A 16,678-nucleotide genomic window follows, 5' to 3' on the forward strand; every position below is an offset into this window, starting at 1 on the left:
AGAGGAAATATTTATTCCTTTCTTGAACTATTTCAGTGTTTTTACGTATGGACAGTTAGTAGAATTTAACAACAAATGATTTTTATGAGCCATACTAGGTTTGAATCGATAACGCGCGTTTCATGCCCACAAATTTTGTATTTTAAATCCAATGTTAGAGAAAATATTCATTCCTTTCTTGTGCGAAACGTGCGTTTTCCCCCTGAACTCATGAATATGCATTTTAATTGAAAGCTTCAGAAGCTGCAAAGAAAACTAGAGAGGCGAGATGAAACGTCTTTTATTTTGACTTTTGTTTTCTATAGTAGTTTCCGTTGTTAGGCGGTAGGTCCAACTCAGTGTGGTAAGAATTTGTTATTTAACCACAATAAAAACTAGTCGTTGCATAGTACAAGTGAAAGTAAGAACTGCTACGAGTTCGCCGGAATAAGTGACGCAGGCAATGTGATTGCTTCTAGTCCCTAGGGAGGGGGAGGGTACTCTTGCCCGTTTAGGGTAGGGATGTGCCGCTGAGCCCACTGAATCCTGACTCTGTTCCAGAGTAAAATTGCTGAAATTCATACCCTGTTTCAGAGCAAGATCGCTGAAAATCATACCGTGTTCCAGAGAGTAGAGAGCGTGATTTCATATATCCTGTTCCATAGTAGAATCGCTGAATACCATACCCTGTTTGGCGGCACGTACCCGTATAGCGAATATAGGAAAGTACCCCCTCCCCCCCCTCGGGCTTCTAGTAGCAATACCACGATTGAACCCGGTCCAGTTTGAAGCATTTGGCGCATACTGATCCTACTCCACTAGTTTTGGAGAGCATTTCTCGGCAATAGGACGTTTGCATGATGGCGTCATTTGACTCCCACTACCATAATGCTTCGCGGATTTTCTTTCTTATTCAAATTTGTATTTCCCTATGAGAATAGTAAGACAATTGGTGCTAATTAACTGAATAAAAAAAAGTGTGCAAGGGAGTCTGGTAGTAGAGGTCAGTGACGCCATCATGCAAACATCCTATTGTGGAGTGACTGCAAAAAGAAGAGGGGGAGAAGGAGAAAAATAATTTTAAAGTTGTGCTCATTGAGATTGAAACAATATCCACGTGAGGTCTGAACGGCGGCTGAATATCAATCAATATAATTGGCTGTTGTTTTGAATACTTGGGTTACCTCGTACAACATTACAATAACTTTGACATTTGACATATAAGCCGTAATCAGAAGCCCCATTTAGTTCAGATGCCCAGTGGCTTACTGCAGTGGTCATCAGTTCAAGAAGCGAAAGAAACAAGTTGGCTCAATATGCATTTGCCCCTGGTTTTATTTCTGATGGCTGAGATTCTTATTTGTGAATTTATCACAGCTAAACCAAGGACTGATCTTGACTTGCTTAACCGTGATGATAGTGAAGGTAATTGGGTTTTACCGGGTCTACATAAACTTTACTTGTCTCAATAAATAGCTGATAGCATTTTAAAGGCATAATCGTTGATATAGGCTCTCTCTCGGTATCTGCCGTAGGGGACAGGATTATTTAAAATAAGATCTGCATCAATTTAGATTTGTATCAGTTGCCATATCGGGTAATATGTAGCATGAACGCAGGCTAGCAATAAGCTGATTATTCACCAGAATGAAAGGTCAAGAAAAAACCGTTGATGAGACTCTTAACCGCCAAAATCAGTAGCGCGCAGCATGATCCTCAGTCAAATGTCTCAATTTTTTTCATGTTCAAAAATTGATTCTGTTAGTCTCAATTCTGCGGTATGATCTGGGTTACTTTACTCATTACGAAAAAATAAAGCTCATTTGATGCCGACTACTAAACTTTTTTTCTTCAAAACTTGATTATTTTATTTGCATGTTGTAATGTTGTCCTGCAGAAAATGAACAAAATTGTCAGCGATCGAGTTTTTTTAATCATGGATTTGCTCCGAAAATGACGTAGATGGTTAACCCGTACACGACGATACCACCATGGATTTACTAGAAAATGCATGATTAATTAGTTGTACAGTCTGAACTGACATCAAGTTTCACTACTTCTTTCGTAATTATGACAAACCGGAAAACTCACACACACGAATTAAATTTTTCAAAATTGTATTCAAAAGTTACGGCCAGAATTGTTGTACAAATCAGCGGTGAAAATTGATAAGTATATTTGAAGTCTATAAGTTGCTAGGTGCGAATGCAATTCAGCAATCAAGTACAGCAGTTGAAAAGACGTGGTAGATTTGTTGACGGGCCAGACAAACTTTATTAGCTTAATGCGACATAATCAAATATATTAAAAATTAAAGTGTACACATGCAATGTGTGTTCAGGGGCTGGCTGGGCCTTTTCGGCACGGAGCCGGAGAAGGAGTTTAAACGGAAAGGTTCGTCCACTTAAGAAAATGTGCTGACTTATGAATGGTAATTCTGTCACTCTTTATGAAATTTTACCCATGTTTTTATAGAGCCTCAACAAGTGAGCGAGGAACCTGAAATCGAGGAGATTGCAAACAGAGGTAACACCACTTTTGATCTTAAAAATATCAAACACTATATTAATTTATTAATAATAATAATGATTAAATTTGAGTACTGAGAGGAATTCTTGGGGAGGAAAAATTACCAGTTGAATTGCAACTTGGACGAGAATCGGTCAAAAGTTGCAGCGATCCAAAACTTTCCTAAACTAATCTTTAAAGACGGGGTCGTCTTAACCATCAAAAAGACGAGTAAACGAGTCTCCTGAGATAACTAAAGAAGACCCTTGATAAAGAAAATGAAAATATAGACAGAAAAAAAACCCCAGTTAGATCGGAACTGAATGTCATTCCTTTAGTGGAGTTTTTGCGTTTCCCAGTGAAATTTCCATTGTTTTACAGAATACGAGACAGTGCACGGCAAAATTCTGGCTGTAAACATGGTTCACTTGGAGAAAAGGAAAAAGGCTCTGAGAGATCAGGAAACAAAAAGATCGAAGGAACCGGATGTTTTTGAGAACATCGAGAAGGATAACGAAGGTAAATTAGTTCTGGAAAGGTACTCCGGTGCCCCCTTTTTTGCCCAGGATTTTCTTCAAAATTAGGAGAAGCTAGTGGTATATGTAAGATTAATATTTGTTTTCACTAAATGACTCAAAACTCTAAATATATACGCCTCCCCTACAAAGTAAATTTGAGAGGACCAATCTGGCACCATAGAGCCATTTTGGCTTTTTCAAAGTAGTGCTATTTTAGCCTAGGCCAGGGCCAAAATAGAACAATGCCGTTTTGGCCCCACAGAAGCTATTTTGATATGGGTCTATATATGTACTGTTTTGGCCCCCTCAACTAGGCCCAATTAGGGGGAAAATCCATATGAGGGGCTAAAACAGTCCCAAAACCAGAGCTAAAAAATTGCCCCTACCGGTTTTGCCAAAATAGCCCTACTTTAAGGAGGCCACTATAGGATCAACATTTTGACCCCATTTATGGGACCAAAACCGCCCTATCCGATTTACTGTGTTTATTTACCTTCTAGCTACTCATTTTTAGATGCATGTGATCCACTTATATTTCTAACATTGCAATAATATTGGTGCCATCTATTAGAATTCAAAAACATTTTGGTTGTCAGGGCAGTGTAATACTACGTTACGCTTTTAATTGTACCACCGTAAGAGAACGAGTAAGACTTACTATTATTGTACTAAATACACAGCCCATCATATAGAAGGTCTGTATCAAGGAGATATCATTGTAGACGAAGATCTGGAGGAACTCCTTCATTTACCGAACCAAACGAGAACGAAAAGAAATGCCGTTCGATCGAGAAAACGACTGTGGCAATCAAGGATAATCCTCTACAGACTCTCACCTGATATGAGTAAGTATAATTCGATAGAAGGTACCTAGTCCATGTCTTACTGATCTAGTATATGTATTTAGCAAAGCATATTCCCAGTGAAGGAGACTGAGGTTGTTTGAAAAGATTCAGTAGAATACTGACCGATCACAATATAGTTGCTACCCTGACCACCTTAAAGCCCCAGGCTTTGAATGGAAGAAAATCATGCGAGATTTGGGATTTTGATTGAAGCCATAGCCAAGTGTGGATACTATAAGGAGTGGGCTATCATAGCTTTCCAATTGGAAACGAAAGTATGATTTTAGAAAATGGTTTCTGACAATGCATTGTAGACGGAAACCCCTCAAAAACGGCTGCTTGTCTCATGATATAGGTATTTCTCAATAGAAGTAGTACGGACACACAGTATCGAGTATTTCAGCAGGTCTCTAAAGGGGAGGGAGGGCTATAAATTTACCGGTTTCGGGTTATCATCACTTACTGATCGATAAAATCCACTTCTTTGACCTTTGTCTTTTCTGTCTTGCTTTTCTAGTGCATATCAAGAATAACTTGTTCATAGCTTTCGCTGAGTTCCACAAACACACATGTCTTCGTTTCGTGCCTTATCGACCTGGTGTACATGGAAACTATATCTACTTCAAAAGGAATGCTGGGTAAGAATCTGGCTTCAAATTTCGTTGAAACTATAATCTTTTTGATTTGCCTTCGTATCTTTATTAAATATTAAATTAATATTAAGAATTGTTTTTGTGTTCTGTGTTACTCAGATGCTCTTCTAAGATAGGGAGGCATTACGTTTCACCTGTTGGCCAGCCCGTCTCTCTTGGTAGTGGATGCAACTTCCCTGGCATCATTATACACGAACTGTTACATGCTTTAGGTAATATACGTTAATTGTATAGTACAGTACTACATATATGACTAAGTCGTAGGCACTGAAGGAATCTTGATTAATAACTTCTACTCCTTTATGTTCTCCAGGTTTTTGGCACGAACAGGCTCGTGCAGACCGCGATAAATTTGTGTCCATCAAATGGGAGAATATCCAAACAGGTAAGGCCAGGGGCGGATCAAGGGGGCGTTCATTGTCAGTCAGTGAACACCACTCCCTGCCCAAGATTTAATTTTTCATGAAAACTATTTTCTCATGGAATGTTACATAGAGAACTGATCCCAGAATGTATGTGAGAGGTTTACGTTCATACCCAATACTTTGCCTTTGAAACAGGATTCGTCTAGTAGATCTTTTTTATTTTACAATGAAGCAGAATTAGACTGGAGAGGCGTGCATGGACCAAATGAATATAGATTACGAATATCAGTCCATCATGGTCTCCAATTAAATTTCGGTGCCTTCTTAAGCTTACGTTTTGTTTTACAGGTTTTCAAGATCAGTTTGACAAATACAACTGGGAAACCATAGACAATCTGAATAAAGATTACGATTACCAGTCAATCATGCATTACGATCGCTATGCATTCTCCAAAAATGGAAAGCCTACCATTGTAGCTGTTGGAAACGAAAATATGGAATTTGGAACTAAGAACAAACGTTTGAGTACAAAAGACATCATTGAAATTAACGCTTTGTACGACTGCCAAAGTAAGTCCATACTTGACATGCAAAAAAAAATTTTTTAAATTGCACGCTTTGAGCAATTTCGCATTGATTATCAATTCGATCTGTGCTGTGAAGGTGCCACGCATTGTGACGCTGTTAAAGCTGTCTTACGAAATTCCACTCTAAAGTCGTCTAGCTACCTTAATGTTTCTCCGGTTCTTGGGGGAAGTTATAAGCTTCAGGAGAAGAGCATTAACTGAGTTACCCCTGATCTTACTGCCTGAATATCAGGTTATCTAGCAACAGACTTTGAGAGGGCGAGAAAGGTCCCAAAGTCTCGCTGACCTATTTCGACCTTGTTTGCGGTTTTCAGGTAAACGTTACGGCTGGACCAAATGGTCTGAGTTCACGCCATGTGATGAACATTGTTACAAGTCAAGAAATCGTTATTGCTATCATAGTGGGAATCCTAAAAGTTGTGGAGGCAATGTTAATGTGTACGGTATCGAGAAAGAAAGACTAAAGTGTTCAGTAAGGGAGTGTCTGGGTAAGTAAATAAAGCGGCACAAAATGCAATGCTGGACCTGATAAAATTCAGTTGTAATATGTATCTGAGAATACGTCTAGCATCGATTTGTAACTGACATTCTTGTCACTAAAGCGAAATCGACGGCCCTTTACGCGAAACAAAGTTATTTTTGTTGTCCACACTATTATAGTTATTATCAGAAAAAAGAAAGGCAAGAAAACAGAGCACTTATGAAAGTGATTGATGCACTAAACAGTTAATGGTTGGGGGCATTTCATTGGGCATCGTCATGATTATCCTCTTAACTTTTTATTTAAGCCAATGAATTTTTTTCAGCCAAGAATGCAATTAATGGTCATTGGGGTAACTGGGGTGCATGGACTACTTGCAGTGCTAGTTGTGATGAAGGAGCGCGAAGCCGAACAAGGCAGTGTAACAACCCGGCTCCTTCTAAGTATGGTAAACCTTGTACAGGAAAAGCAAAAGAGGATGAACTGTGTACCGTAGGGAGGTGCCATTTAGGTACGCATCACATTAATATTGACTTTCACTAGATTCGTAGAGGCGTGCAAGCGTCATAACTTTGAAATCCCTCTCCGCCCACCATTCCCGTTTGACTTCGCCCTCCGCACTGACTAAACTAAAAAGACCATCAGGTCAATTCCTAACACACTGATGATTTAAGGATTGTCAGTAACGTAGGTGCACACAGTATTCATTTTCCGGGACGTTAAATTGCTTTCCTTCCTTTATCCTTAATATCGAAATTCTAAACAGGAGATCGAAAAGAGTAAAAGAGGCAGAGGGATTACAAAAATTTTCAGTGTTACTGAAGTACATTTTCATAATTCTCACAGCAAAAGATGTTCATTTTCCCACTTATTTTTGAATAATTCTCTCCTGGATTTACGATTGTGGCTAACAATTCAAACCTTTGTCCCTTAATCCGTGTTCGAATTTTGATAAGTGCATTGTTTTCTTTCACATGTGCCGTATTTATTATAATTATTACCAGTGGTGTGAATACTTAGTAATCCTCATTTTTTAAATTCAAGATGATTATGATACAGAGTTTGAGAGTCCAAGTCGTCCTTTTGGAATGTGGAAAAACAATCACGGCATGAAGCTGAAATGGATCAGACACCAGTTTGTTACTAAAACCATGAATACTGGTCCGTTTTATGACCACACCAAAGGAACAGGTAACAGGTCTCGGAGCCTCGGCTTAATTTATTGTGCTTTTGAGCAATGAATTTGGTATTGAATGGAGAGTAAGTACAATCCAGTGGGACATAAGTTTCTCTTTTAGTAGGGTGTCCATATCAAAAGGATCCATTTAAGAGTAATTGCAATCCGTTGTGACATAAGTTTTCTTATTAGCAGAGTGTCCATATTACGAATGTTCATTTAAGAGTAATTGCAATTCAGTGGAACACATGCAAGCAAGTGTCATGCAGCAATAGCAAGTCTCGACTGTATTCATTGACACATACTTTCATTTTCAAGCTAAAGGTCATTATTTGTACATGGAGTCATCTTATCCTGCTAAACCTGGCGACAAGGCGATACTGACAAGCACGACCCTGACAGCCAAAACAAAATTCCATTGCCTTAAGTTTTACTATACCATGTATGGGCATACGATGGGATCTCTGGAAGTTAAACTGTATCGACCAGGATTACCAACAAAAACTATATTTTACAAGGAAGGTAATCAGGGCAAACCATGGCATCTTGGGACGGCAACTATTGAAGCAAAGACGACGTTTGCTGTAAGTTAAACAGTCTATATATGCTTCTTATTCGTTTTCTAACGAGTGATGCTGTTTAGTATTTCCAATTCTTGAATTAATTTCTTCGAGAATTTGATTTTCCTTGATTGGTGTTGTTTACTTTTAATAGACCTCTTCGGCTCTGACGTAATGTTTTTCCATTGTTTAAGGTTTGCGCTCGCTTGCACATGAGAAAACGCATGAATATGGATACAGCTCAAACAAAGAATCTTATTCTCAAGGGAATGACACGTGGTCTGAAATGGGAAAAGATTACCTAATGCCGAAGAGGTGTAATGGTTTGGTTTACTTGCTCGATAAATCAAAAAGCATAGGCGTAGTTACTAGCAAAACTACAGAGAAAGAAAGAAAGAAAGAATGAATGAAAGAATGAATGAATGAATGAATGAATGAATGAATGAATGAATGAATGAATGAATGAATGAATGAATGAATGAATGAATGAATGAAAGAATGAATGAATGAATGAAAGAATGAATGAATGAATGAAAGAAAGAAAGAAAGAAAGAAAGAAAGAAAGAAAGAAAGAAAGAAAGAAAGAAAGAAAGAAAGAAAGAAAGAAAGAACCGGCATACCTCCTTCGCTTCCTTTTTGCTCGGTTTCAATTCTTGCTCGTTCCAAATTTCCAAAGTTCCCCCAGCACCCCGGTTTTCCCAAATCCACACAAGAACTCCTGATATACAGGCTACTTAATACTGCATTTTACTTTCGATCTTGACAGTTGTTGTAGTAACGATGTGTTGTGATTACTGCTCATGTCAATTGTGTTGAGAATAATAAGATGGCGGCTATGACAGTGAGGGTATTGACAACAATGAGTGTTGCATGCGACGACTGTTAGCCAGTTTTTGTGCTTTATTCCGATACTGAAAAAAAAGCAAAAAAGTTGAAATTATGATCGATATTATGACACTTATAATAGATTAGATTGCAAAAGTGAAGATTAAACTACAGTATCTTAGTCGAGTAAGATCAGCGGCCGGTTCATAATGTCAAAATTTTAGTCTTTTGATGCAAGGCAATATGATAATAGTGGTGGTTATGATGATGACGATGACGATGATAAAAATGCTGAAGTCGAATGATGATGATGACACCTAATAATTAAATTGATATGATTACAGTTCGCATACACTGCATTTCAAGTTGAGTGAATTTATTATTTCTTGGAGGTGGGCGGAACCAAGGTTTCATTTTATCTTATGTTTCATTTTGATCAGTTTGCTATAGTTGCTACTGTTGGCAACACAGGTTATTCTGACATAGCCATTGACGACGTGTACATCGATGATGGGAAATGTTGTAAGTATCCAACTTATTCCCCTTATCTCATTCGCCTCACCGTCTCCCCCAATTGTTTAAGAAAAAGTCAGGCTTTTATTGTCTATCTTATTGGGCTATATATCGTCTTATTGGGCTATATATCGTGTTATTGGGCTATATATCATCTTATTGGGCTATATCGTCTTATTGGGCTATATATCGTGTTATTGGGCTATATATCGTGTTATTGGGCTATATATCGTGTTATTGGGCTATATATCGTCTTATTGGGCTATATATCGTCTTATTGGGCTATATATCGTCTTATTGGGCTATATATCGTGTTATTGGGCTATATATCGTCTTATTGCGCTATATATCGTCTTATTGGGCTATATATCGTCTTATTGGGCTATATATCGTCTTATTGGGCTATATATCGTCTTATTGGGCTATATATCGTCTTATAGGGCTATGTATCGTCTTATTGGGCTATATATCGTCTTATTGGGCTATATAGTCTTATTGGGCTATATATCGTGTTATTGGGCTATATATCGTGTTATTGGGCTATATATCGTGTTATTGGGCTATATATCGTGTTATTGGGCTATATATCGTGTTATTGGGCTATATATCGTGTTATTGGGCTATATATCGTCTTATTGGGCTATATATCGTCTTATTGGGCTATGTATCGTCTTATTGGGCTATATATCGTCTTATTGGGCTATATATCGTCTTATTGGGCTATATATCGTGTTATTGGGCTATATCGTCTTATTGGGCTATATATCGTCTTATTGGGCTATATATCGTCTTATTGGGCTATATATCGTCTTATTGGGCTATATATCGTCTTATTGGCTATATCGTCTTATTGGGCTATATATCGTCTTATTGGGGCTATATATCGTTTATTGGGCTATATATCGTCTTATTGGGCTATATATCGTCTTATTGGGCTATATATCGTCTTATTGGGCTATATATCGTCTTATTGGGCTATATATCGTCTTATTGGGCTATATCTCTTATTGGGCTATATATCGTCTTATTGGGCTATATATCGTCTTATTGGGCTATATATCGTCTTATTGGGCTATATATCGTCTTATTGGGCTATATATCGTCTTATTGGGCTATATATCGTGTTATTGGGCTATATATCGTCTTATTGGGCTATATATCGTTCTTATTGGGCTATATCAGTCTTATTGGGCCTATATATCGTCTTATTGGGCTATATATCGTCTTATTGGGCTTATCGTCTTATTGGGGCTATATCATCTTATTGGGCTATATATCGTCTTATTGGGGCTATATATCGTCTTATTGGGCTATATAGTCCTTATTTGGGCTATATATCGTCTTATTGGGCTATATATCGTGCTTATTGGGCTATATATCGTCTTATTGGGCTATATATCGTGCTTATTGGGCTATATATCGTCTTATTGGGCTATATCAGCTTATTGGGCTATATATCGTGCTTAGTGGGGCTATATATCGTCTTATTGGGCTATATTCAGTCTTATTGGCTATATATGTCTTATTGGGCTATATATCGTCTTATTGGGGCTATATATCGTGTTATTGGGCTATATATCGTCTTATTGGGCTATATATCGTCTTATTGGGCTATATGCGTCGTATTGGGCTATTATTGGGCTATAGATCGTCTTATGGGCTATATATCGTCTTATGGGCGCTATATATCGGTCTTATTAGGGCTATAGATCGTGTCTATTGGGAGCTATATATCGTCTTATTGGGCTATATTAGTCTTATTGGGCTATATATCGTCGTTATTGGGCTATATATCCGGCTTATTGGCTATATAATCGTCTTATGGGCTAGTATATCGTCCTTAATTGGCTCTATATATCGTCTTTAATTGGGCTATATATCGTGCTTATTGGGCTAAGATAAATCGTCTTATTGGGCTATAATATCGTCGTTATTATGGGCTATGTATAGTCGTTATTGGGCCTATATATCAGGTCTTATTGGCTATATAGTCGTCTTATTGGGCTATATATCGTCGTTATTGGGCTATATAATAGTCTTATTGGGCTATATATCGTCTTATTGGGCTATATATCGTGCTTATTGGCTATATCGTCTTATTGGTCTATTATATCGTCATTCTTATTGGGCTATATATCGTTCTTATTGGGCTATATCTCGTGCTTATTGGGCTATATATCGTCCCTTTATTGGGCTATATCGTATTATTTGCGCTATATATAGGTCTTTATTGGTGCGTATATATCCGTGTTATTGGGCTTATATATCGTCTTATTGGGCTATATATCGTCTTATTAGGCTATATATCGTCTTATTGGGCTATATATCGTCTTATTGGGCTATATATCGTCTTATTGGGCTATATATCGTCTTATTGCGCTATATAGTCTTATTGGGCTATATATCGTCTTATTGGGCTATATATCGTCTTATTGGGCTATATATCGTGTTATTGGGCTATATATAGTGTTATTGGGATATATATCGTCTTATTGCGCTATATCAGTCTTATTGGGCTATATCATCTTATTGGGCTATATATCGTCTTATTGGGCTATATATCGTCTTATTGGGCTATATCATCTTATTGGGCTATATATCGTCTTATTGGGCTATATATCGTCTTATTGGGCTATAATCGTGTTATTGGGCTATATATCGTGTTATTGGGCTATATATCGTCTTATTGGGCTATATATCAGTCTTATTGGGCTATATATCGTGTTATTGGGCTATATATCGTCTATTGGGCTATATCGTGTTATTGGGCTATATATCGTCTTATTGGGCTATACATGTATATCGTCTTATTGGGCTATATATCGTGTTATTGGGCTATATCATCTTATTGGTCTATATATCATCTTATTGGGCTATATATCGTGTTATTGGGCTATATAATCCTATTGGTCTATATATCATCTTATTGGGCTATATATCGTGTTATTGGGCTAGATAATGCTATGGTCTATATCCTCTATTGGGCTATTATCGTCTTATTGGGCTATATCATCTTATTGGGCTATATCATCTTATTGGGCTATGTATCATCTTATTGGGCCATGCAGTTATTGGCTATATCATCTTATTGGGCTATGTATCATGTTATTGGGCTATATATCATCTTATTGGGCTATATATCGTCTTATTGGGCTATATATCGTCTTATTGGGCTATATATCGTCTTATTGGACTATATATCGTCTTATTGGGCTATATCGTCTTATTGCGCTATATAGTCTTATTGGGCTATATATCGTCTTATTGGGCTATGTATCGTCTTATTGGGCTATATATCGTCTTATTGGACTATATATCGTCTTATTGGGCTATATCGTCTTATTGCGCTATATAGTCTTATTGGGCTATATATCGTCTTATTGGGCTATATATCGTCTTATTGGGCTATATATCGTCTTATTGGGCTATATATCGTCTTATTGGGCTATATATCGTCTTATCGGGCTATATATCGTCTTATTGGGCTATATCGGGTTATCGGGATGTATCGTTATCCAGAAATCAAACCCTATTTTTACAATAACTTACAAATTTCTCGCGCGCTGATTGGTCATTTCTTATTATCAATAAGAGGACAGACAGATAAAGCTGACGTCAACGAGCGCGCGCTCTTTCCGTTGGTTGTTTTGATCGCTAAAAATGAGATGTTTTTATCGTTTTTGTTATTGTAAAAAACAAATTGACATCAGATTTTTTATGTGTCTGTCCTCTTATTGACAATAAATTTCGCCATCACATTGTCAAAGTAGTATGCGGATCCACACTACTTTGACAATGTGATGACGCAATTTATTGTCAATAAGAGGACAGACACATAAAAATCTGATGTCAATTTGTTAAGTACACCGGCCCAGAGCTCGAGAGGCCAGTTGGCTACCACTACACCACCCTTGATTCTCTATTTATTGTTTTATTATACTTTAATAGTCGTTTCGTTTCCTTCTTTCTCACTTCTTTTTTTCTTTCAGCTTGTCAAGATAAATACCAGTTGTGTAAAAAGTGGTCAGCAAGAGGAGAATGTAAAGCTAACGAAGCATGGATGAAGAAGAATTGTCCAAGAAGCTGTGTTTGTGGGCGTAAGTAAGAACACGTGACTTTCCATAATGCAAAGTAGAATCCTTGAGCCTAATATATTTTTGATTTCCTTTGAATTCACAGCTTTTGCAAACAATGTAATCACCTCCAAAGAATGTAAAGACTCCAATACGGTTCAATGTCCATTGTGGGCGAAGCGTGGAGAATGCGAAAAGAACAAAATCTATATGCATAAAAATTGTGCAAAGAGCTGCAAAATCTGCAAAGGTATTACATTTAGAAATATTAAGAATGATGCCATATTTTCGGCCTTTGCTTAGTAGAAAAGATTATTGACAACATAACAAATTTTTGCGAAAGAATATATATCATTCACACATTAACTTTATTTAACAGAGAATATTCAAAATTTGGGTACATAGAGTAGAAAACCAAACAAGTTGTATGTTTTTCATGAAGCTTGGGTTTAAGCTTATTTTCTAGTCTACGTGTCTACACAGCTTTTGAGAATCAAAGATTATTCAAGATAATGTATTTCATATTCCTCCTCCATGTGCATCCCTCTGGAGAAAATTTGAAATTTTCTTAGTTTTTATTGCCTCAGCCATTCTTAGCTCCATGCAAAGACAAACACATTGACTGCCCAAAATGGGCTTTAAAGAGTACAATGAAGAACAAAAAATGGATGCAAGAAAACTTCGAAAAGAACTGCAATGTTTGTGTTGGGTGAAGGTCATCTTTATCACGCGAGTCAAGATTATGACGTAATTTATCCCTATTATAAAGGTGGAACAAAGATTTTTCTTGTTGTTCTCGTTTCAGTGTGTGCTGACAACAACCGAAAGTGCAGTAAGTGGGCTGAGATTGGCGAATGTAAAGCTAACCCGGCCTACATGCATGTCAACTGCAAGAAAAGCTGCAACAAGTGCGATGCGTAGTGATATGCAATAAATATATGTATTTTTGATGATTTTTATCAAGTTAAATAATTTACAGCTTGCGTGATCCCACGACAGCAGCCATCTTGGATGGGTAGCAAATGACTGAATATCTTTTTGTATACAGTCAATTCAAAATGCGTTTTAATTGAACGGCTCAATACTGCCCACTCGCCAGCAAAGGGTCCGTCACGTAAACCCGAGGTGTATCTACTGAATCACATAAGATTATGCAGTCAACTGCTTTAGTGATTTATACCCATAGTTCCTTGCGGTCCAGTCACGTGGACTTGAGTTGGTCTTTCTTATGCAAAATGGCACATTGTATTGCTTCTGCCTTTATAATTACGTATATCTGTTGGCACGTGTTTCGTTCAATTTCCTTCTTAACTTAACTAATTAATTATTATTAAGTATCTGATTTATGTATAAAGCATTTCTAGGGCCATGACGTTTCGATGCATTCTATGTAATTTCTCTCGTTTTTAAGATTAAAATGGTTTATTAAATTGAATAATTTCAAACATTTAAAAGTAAAGTCCACGCATCACCAACGTCGTCGTCGTCGTTGTATTTATACATGAAATTATCTTTTACTGAACTAAACTTGGTGATCAAGAGAAAAATAAACAAGCCCAAACCTGACATCCAAAATGGAGTTTTTCCCGAGGGGGGTACTCCCTTATATTCACTATACGGGGACGTTCCGCCAAATAGGGTATGGTTTTTTGCCTTCACGTCTTGAATAGGGTATAAAATTTACCGTAAGTTGTCTTGAATAGGGGTGTACTTTCTATGTATACTATGTCTTGTACAGGGTGTCAATATTCAATTTAATAGAACGTACCAGATATGTCTATATCTAAAGCGAACATCAAATTGTCGCTCTATGAATTCGCCAGGAATTATATACTATTTATTTCTGAAAGTACCATAGAATCTTTGGAAGTGAGACTATCAACATGAGGTATCCAGAAAAACCTTTATTTACAAAAGGGAGGATCAAAGGATGGATTAGCATTTAAAAATGGCCACAATTGATGTAAATTAAAAACATAAATTAATAATTTCTTGTACTCTTAAAAACAAATCTTAAAATCTGTGATTTGTAACTATCTTTGAATAATATTATATTATTTTTCACTTGCACCTTCTTACGTTTTATACGAAGAGCAGCAAGCAGAAATTTTCAAGACTTTCAACATTCCCACTTCTATTCTTCGATTGCACGTTGGTGCATTTAACATAAGGTTTCTTATTAGCATTGCACCACAATAGCCGCCATGCTTTTGTGTTTTAATTCTCTTGGAAATGCTTGCAACCAATCAATAACTGCGCGCATGCATGAAGATATTTTAGATAGGTATACTAGAATCTAAATTCAACTTGTGTTTTCAATTTCAAGGTACATTTCTATCTCAGTTTTTTATCTTTTCAGTTTAGAGTAATTTTCATAAGAATGAAATAAGCAATAAGAAGACAAACTGCAGTCTTCGGCTAAAATTACTAATATTGAACAATACTTTATCATGTGATTAATACTCACTATATGTTGTTGTAATGGTGCGGATATGAGACCAACCAACCATGCCTTCTGACTTTGGTGTCCTTTCGATTCCGTTTATCCAACATAGTATAGTTAAATTGAAACTCCTCGTCGTAATGTTCAGCTATCGACAGCGGAGCAGAATAAACATGCCAGAGAACGTATGTTGTGGAAGAAATGAATATTTAGCTTCTTTCCTTTCCTAAAGCTTCCGAAACACGGCATACTTCTGAACCGCGTGTCATTCTTTTGGGAATACATTTCGCATCGCATAAATGAACGAAAAATACTCAAGGGAATGACTTATCTGAAAAGATGAAGCATTGACGCTCTAAATGAACTGCCTATTGTGAGGATGAAGTGAAAACCTCTGTGGCAATAGCGTTTTAATATTATGTAAAAAAAAATTAAACCAATACGAAAAATCAGAACTCGAAAAATGTTAAGGGGTGGTTGGATGAAACGATACATGGATGGATGGATGGATGCCGGATTGATCGAGTTATTTCTAGTATTCTTTCAATTTCTATTCTTTCAATTTCAGCTGTAGATATAATATAGTTTGCACTAATGGTAGTACAGGCTACTTTGACATAGCTTTTGATGCTTTGCACCGCCACGTGTGGCAGCCATGAGGAGGCACAACAACATATTCTTTTTCGGCAGACAGACAGTCAGATCGATAGCTTGTCTAGCCTTGCAGCTTAATTTTAAATTGTTGAATAACCAAACATTCATATAGCTGATAAGAATTAAAGTGCCACAACGAGATAACGAAAATGTGTTATAATTCTGAATGCAAAACTATTCTTTAAAAGTTTACTGCAAACTCTCAAGCCTTTCCCCTTTTCTACAATAAGAAAACGTACCTTCCCTTAACCATAATGCTTTTAAACAGCATAAATTATTGCTCTTCTGGCCCTTGCACCAATAATAGAAATTCCTACTTCAATCATTCCCCAAAAATAGTATTTTTGTTCGCTTTTCTATCAAATTCTAATCCATATTTGGAAAGCTTACCTTATTCATAAGTACTGTTGGTGGTTTTTAAGCGATTTAAAGCTTTGAATTGTCGAAAATATCAATTAAACTTGCAGATATTACAGCGATGAAAATATTGGACATTG

The 16,678-nt window shown here is 36.9% G+C and overlaps 1 protein-coding gene across 2 annotated transcripts; it reads left to right on the plus strand.

Moving 5' to 3' along the window:
• The first annotated feature begins 763 nt into the window (after positions 1 to 763).
• On the plus strand, positions 764 to 14,559 carry LOC116295127 (uncharacterized). Of its 2 annotated transcripts, XM_089036830.1 has the most exons (16): positions 772 to 1,404; positions 2,455 to 2,505; positions 2,869 to 3,006; positions 3,686 to 3,850; positions 4,368 to 4,488; positions 4,603 to 4,715; positions 4,817 to 4,888; positions 5,217 to 5,438; positions 5,770 to 5,943; positions 6,262 to 6,447; positions 6,981 to 7,127; positions 7,432 to 7,697; positions 8,939 to 9,020; positions 13,001 to 13,108; positions 13,191 to 13,334; positions 13,890 to 14,559. In XM_089036830.1, the coding sequence occupies exons 1-16, from the start codon at positions 1,233 to 1,235 to the stop codon at positions 14,003 to 14,005; spliced, it is 2,277 nt and encodes a 758-aa protein (XP_088892956.1). In that variant the 5' UTR covers positions 772 to 1,232; the 3' UTR covers positions 14,006 to 14,559. The 2 variants fall into 2 exon arrangements, with proteins under 2 accessions (XP_031558725.2, XP_088892956.1); XM_031702865.2 differs by lacking the exons at positions 8,939 to 9,020; positions 13,001 to 13,108; positions 13,191 to 13,334; positions 13,890 to 14,559 and adding an exon at positions 7,868 to 8,240 and having other exon boundaries at positions 764 to 1,404.
• Positions 14,560 to 16,678: the final 2,119 nt, after the last annotated feature.

The sequence above is a fragment of the Actinia tenebrosa genome, unplaced genomic scaffold, assembly GCF_029948245.1.
Source record: "Actinia tenebrosa isolate PJP-AT-01 unplaced genomic scaffold, QUT_ActTen_1.0 PGA_scaffold0__85_contigs__length_37466705, whole genome shotgun sequence".
NCBI lineage: Eukaryota > Metazoa > Cnidaria > Anthozoa > Actiniaria > Actiniidae > Actinia > Actinia tenebrosa.

What these genes read in the sequence shown, in the direction of transcription:
- LOC116295127 (XM_089036830.1), top strand. Translation starts at nt 1,233, where the DNA reads ATGCCCAGTGGCTTACTGCAGTGGTCATCAGTTCAAGAAGCGAAAGAA. An exon ending in ATGGGAGAATATCCAAACAG is followed by an intron (nt 4,889 to 5,216) that starts GTAAGGCCAGGG and finishes TTTGTTTTACAG; the next exon opens with GTTTTCAAGATCAGTTTGAC. An exon ending in GAGCTGCAAAATCTGCAAAG is followed by an intron (nt 13,335 to 13,889) that starts GTATTACATTTA and finishes TTCTCGTTTCAG; the next exon opens with TGTGTGCTGACAACAACCGA.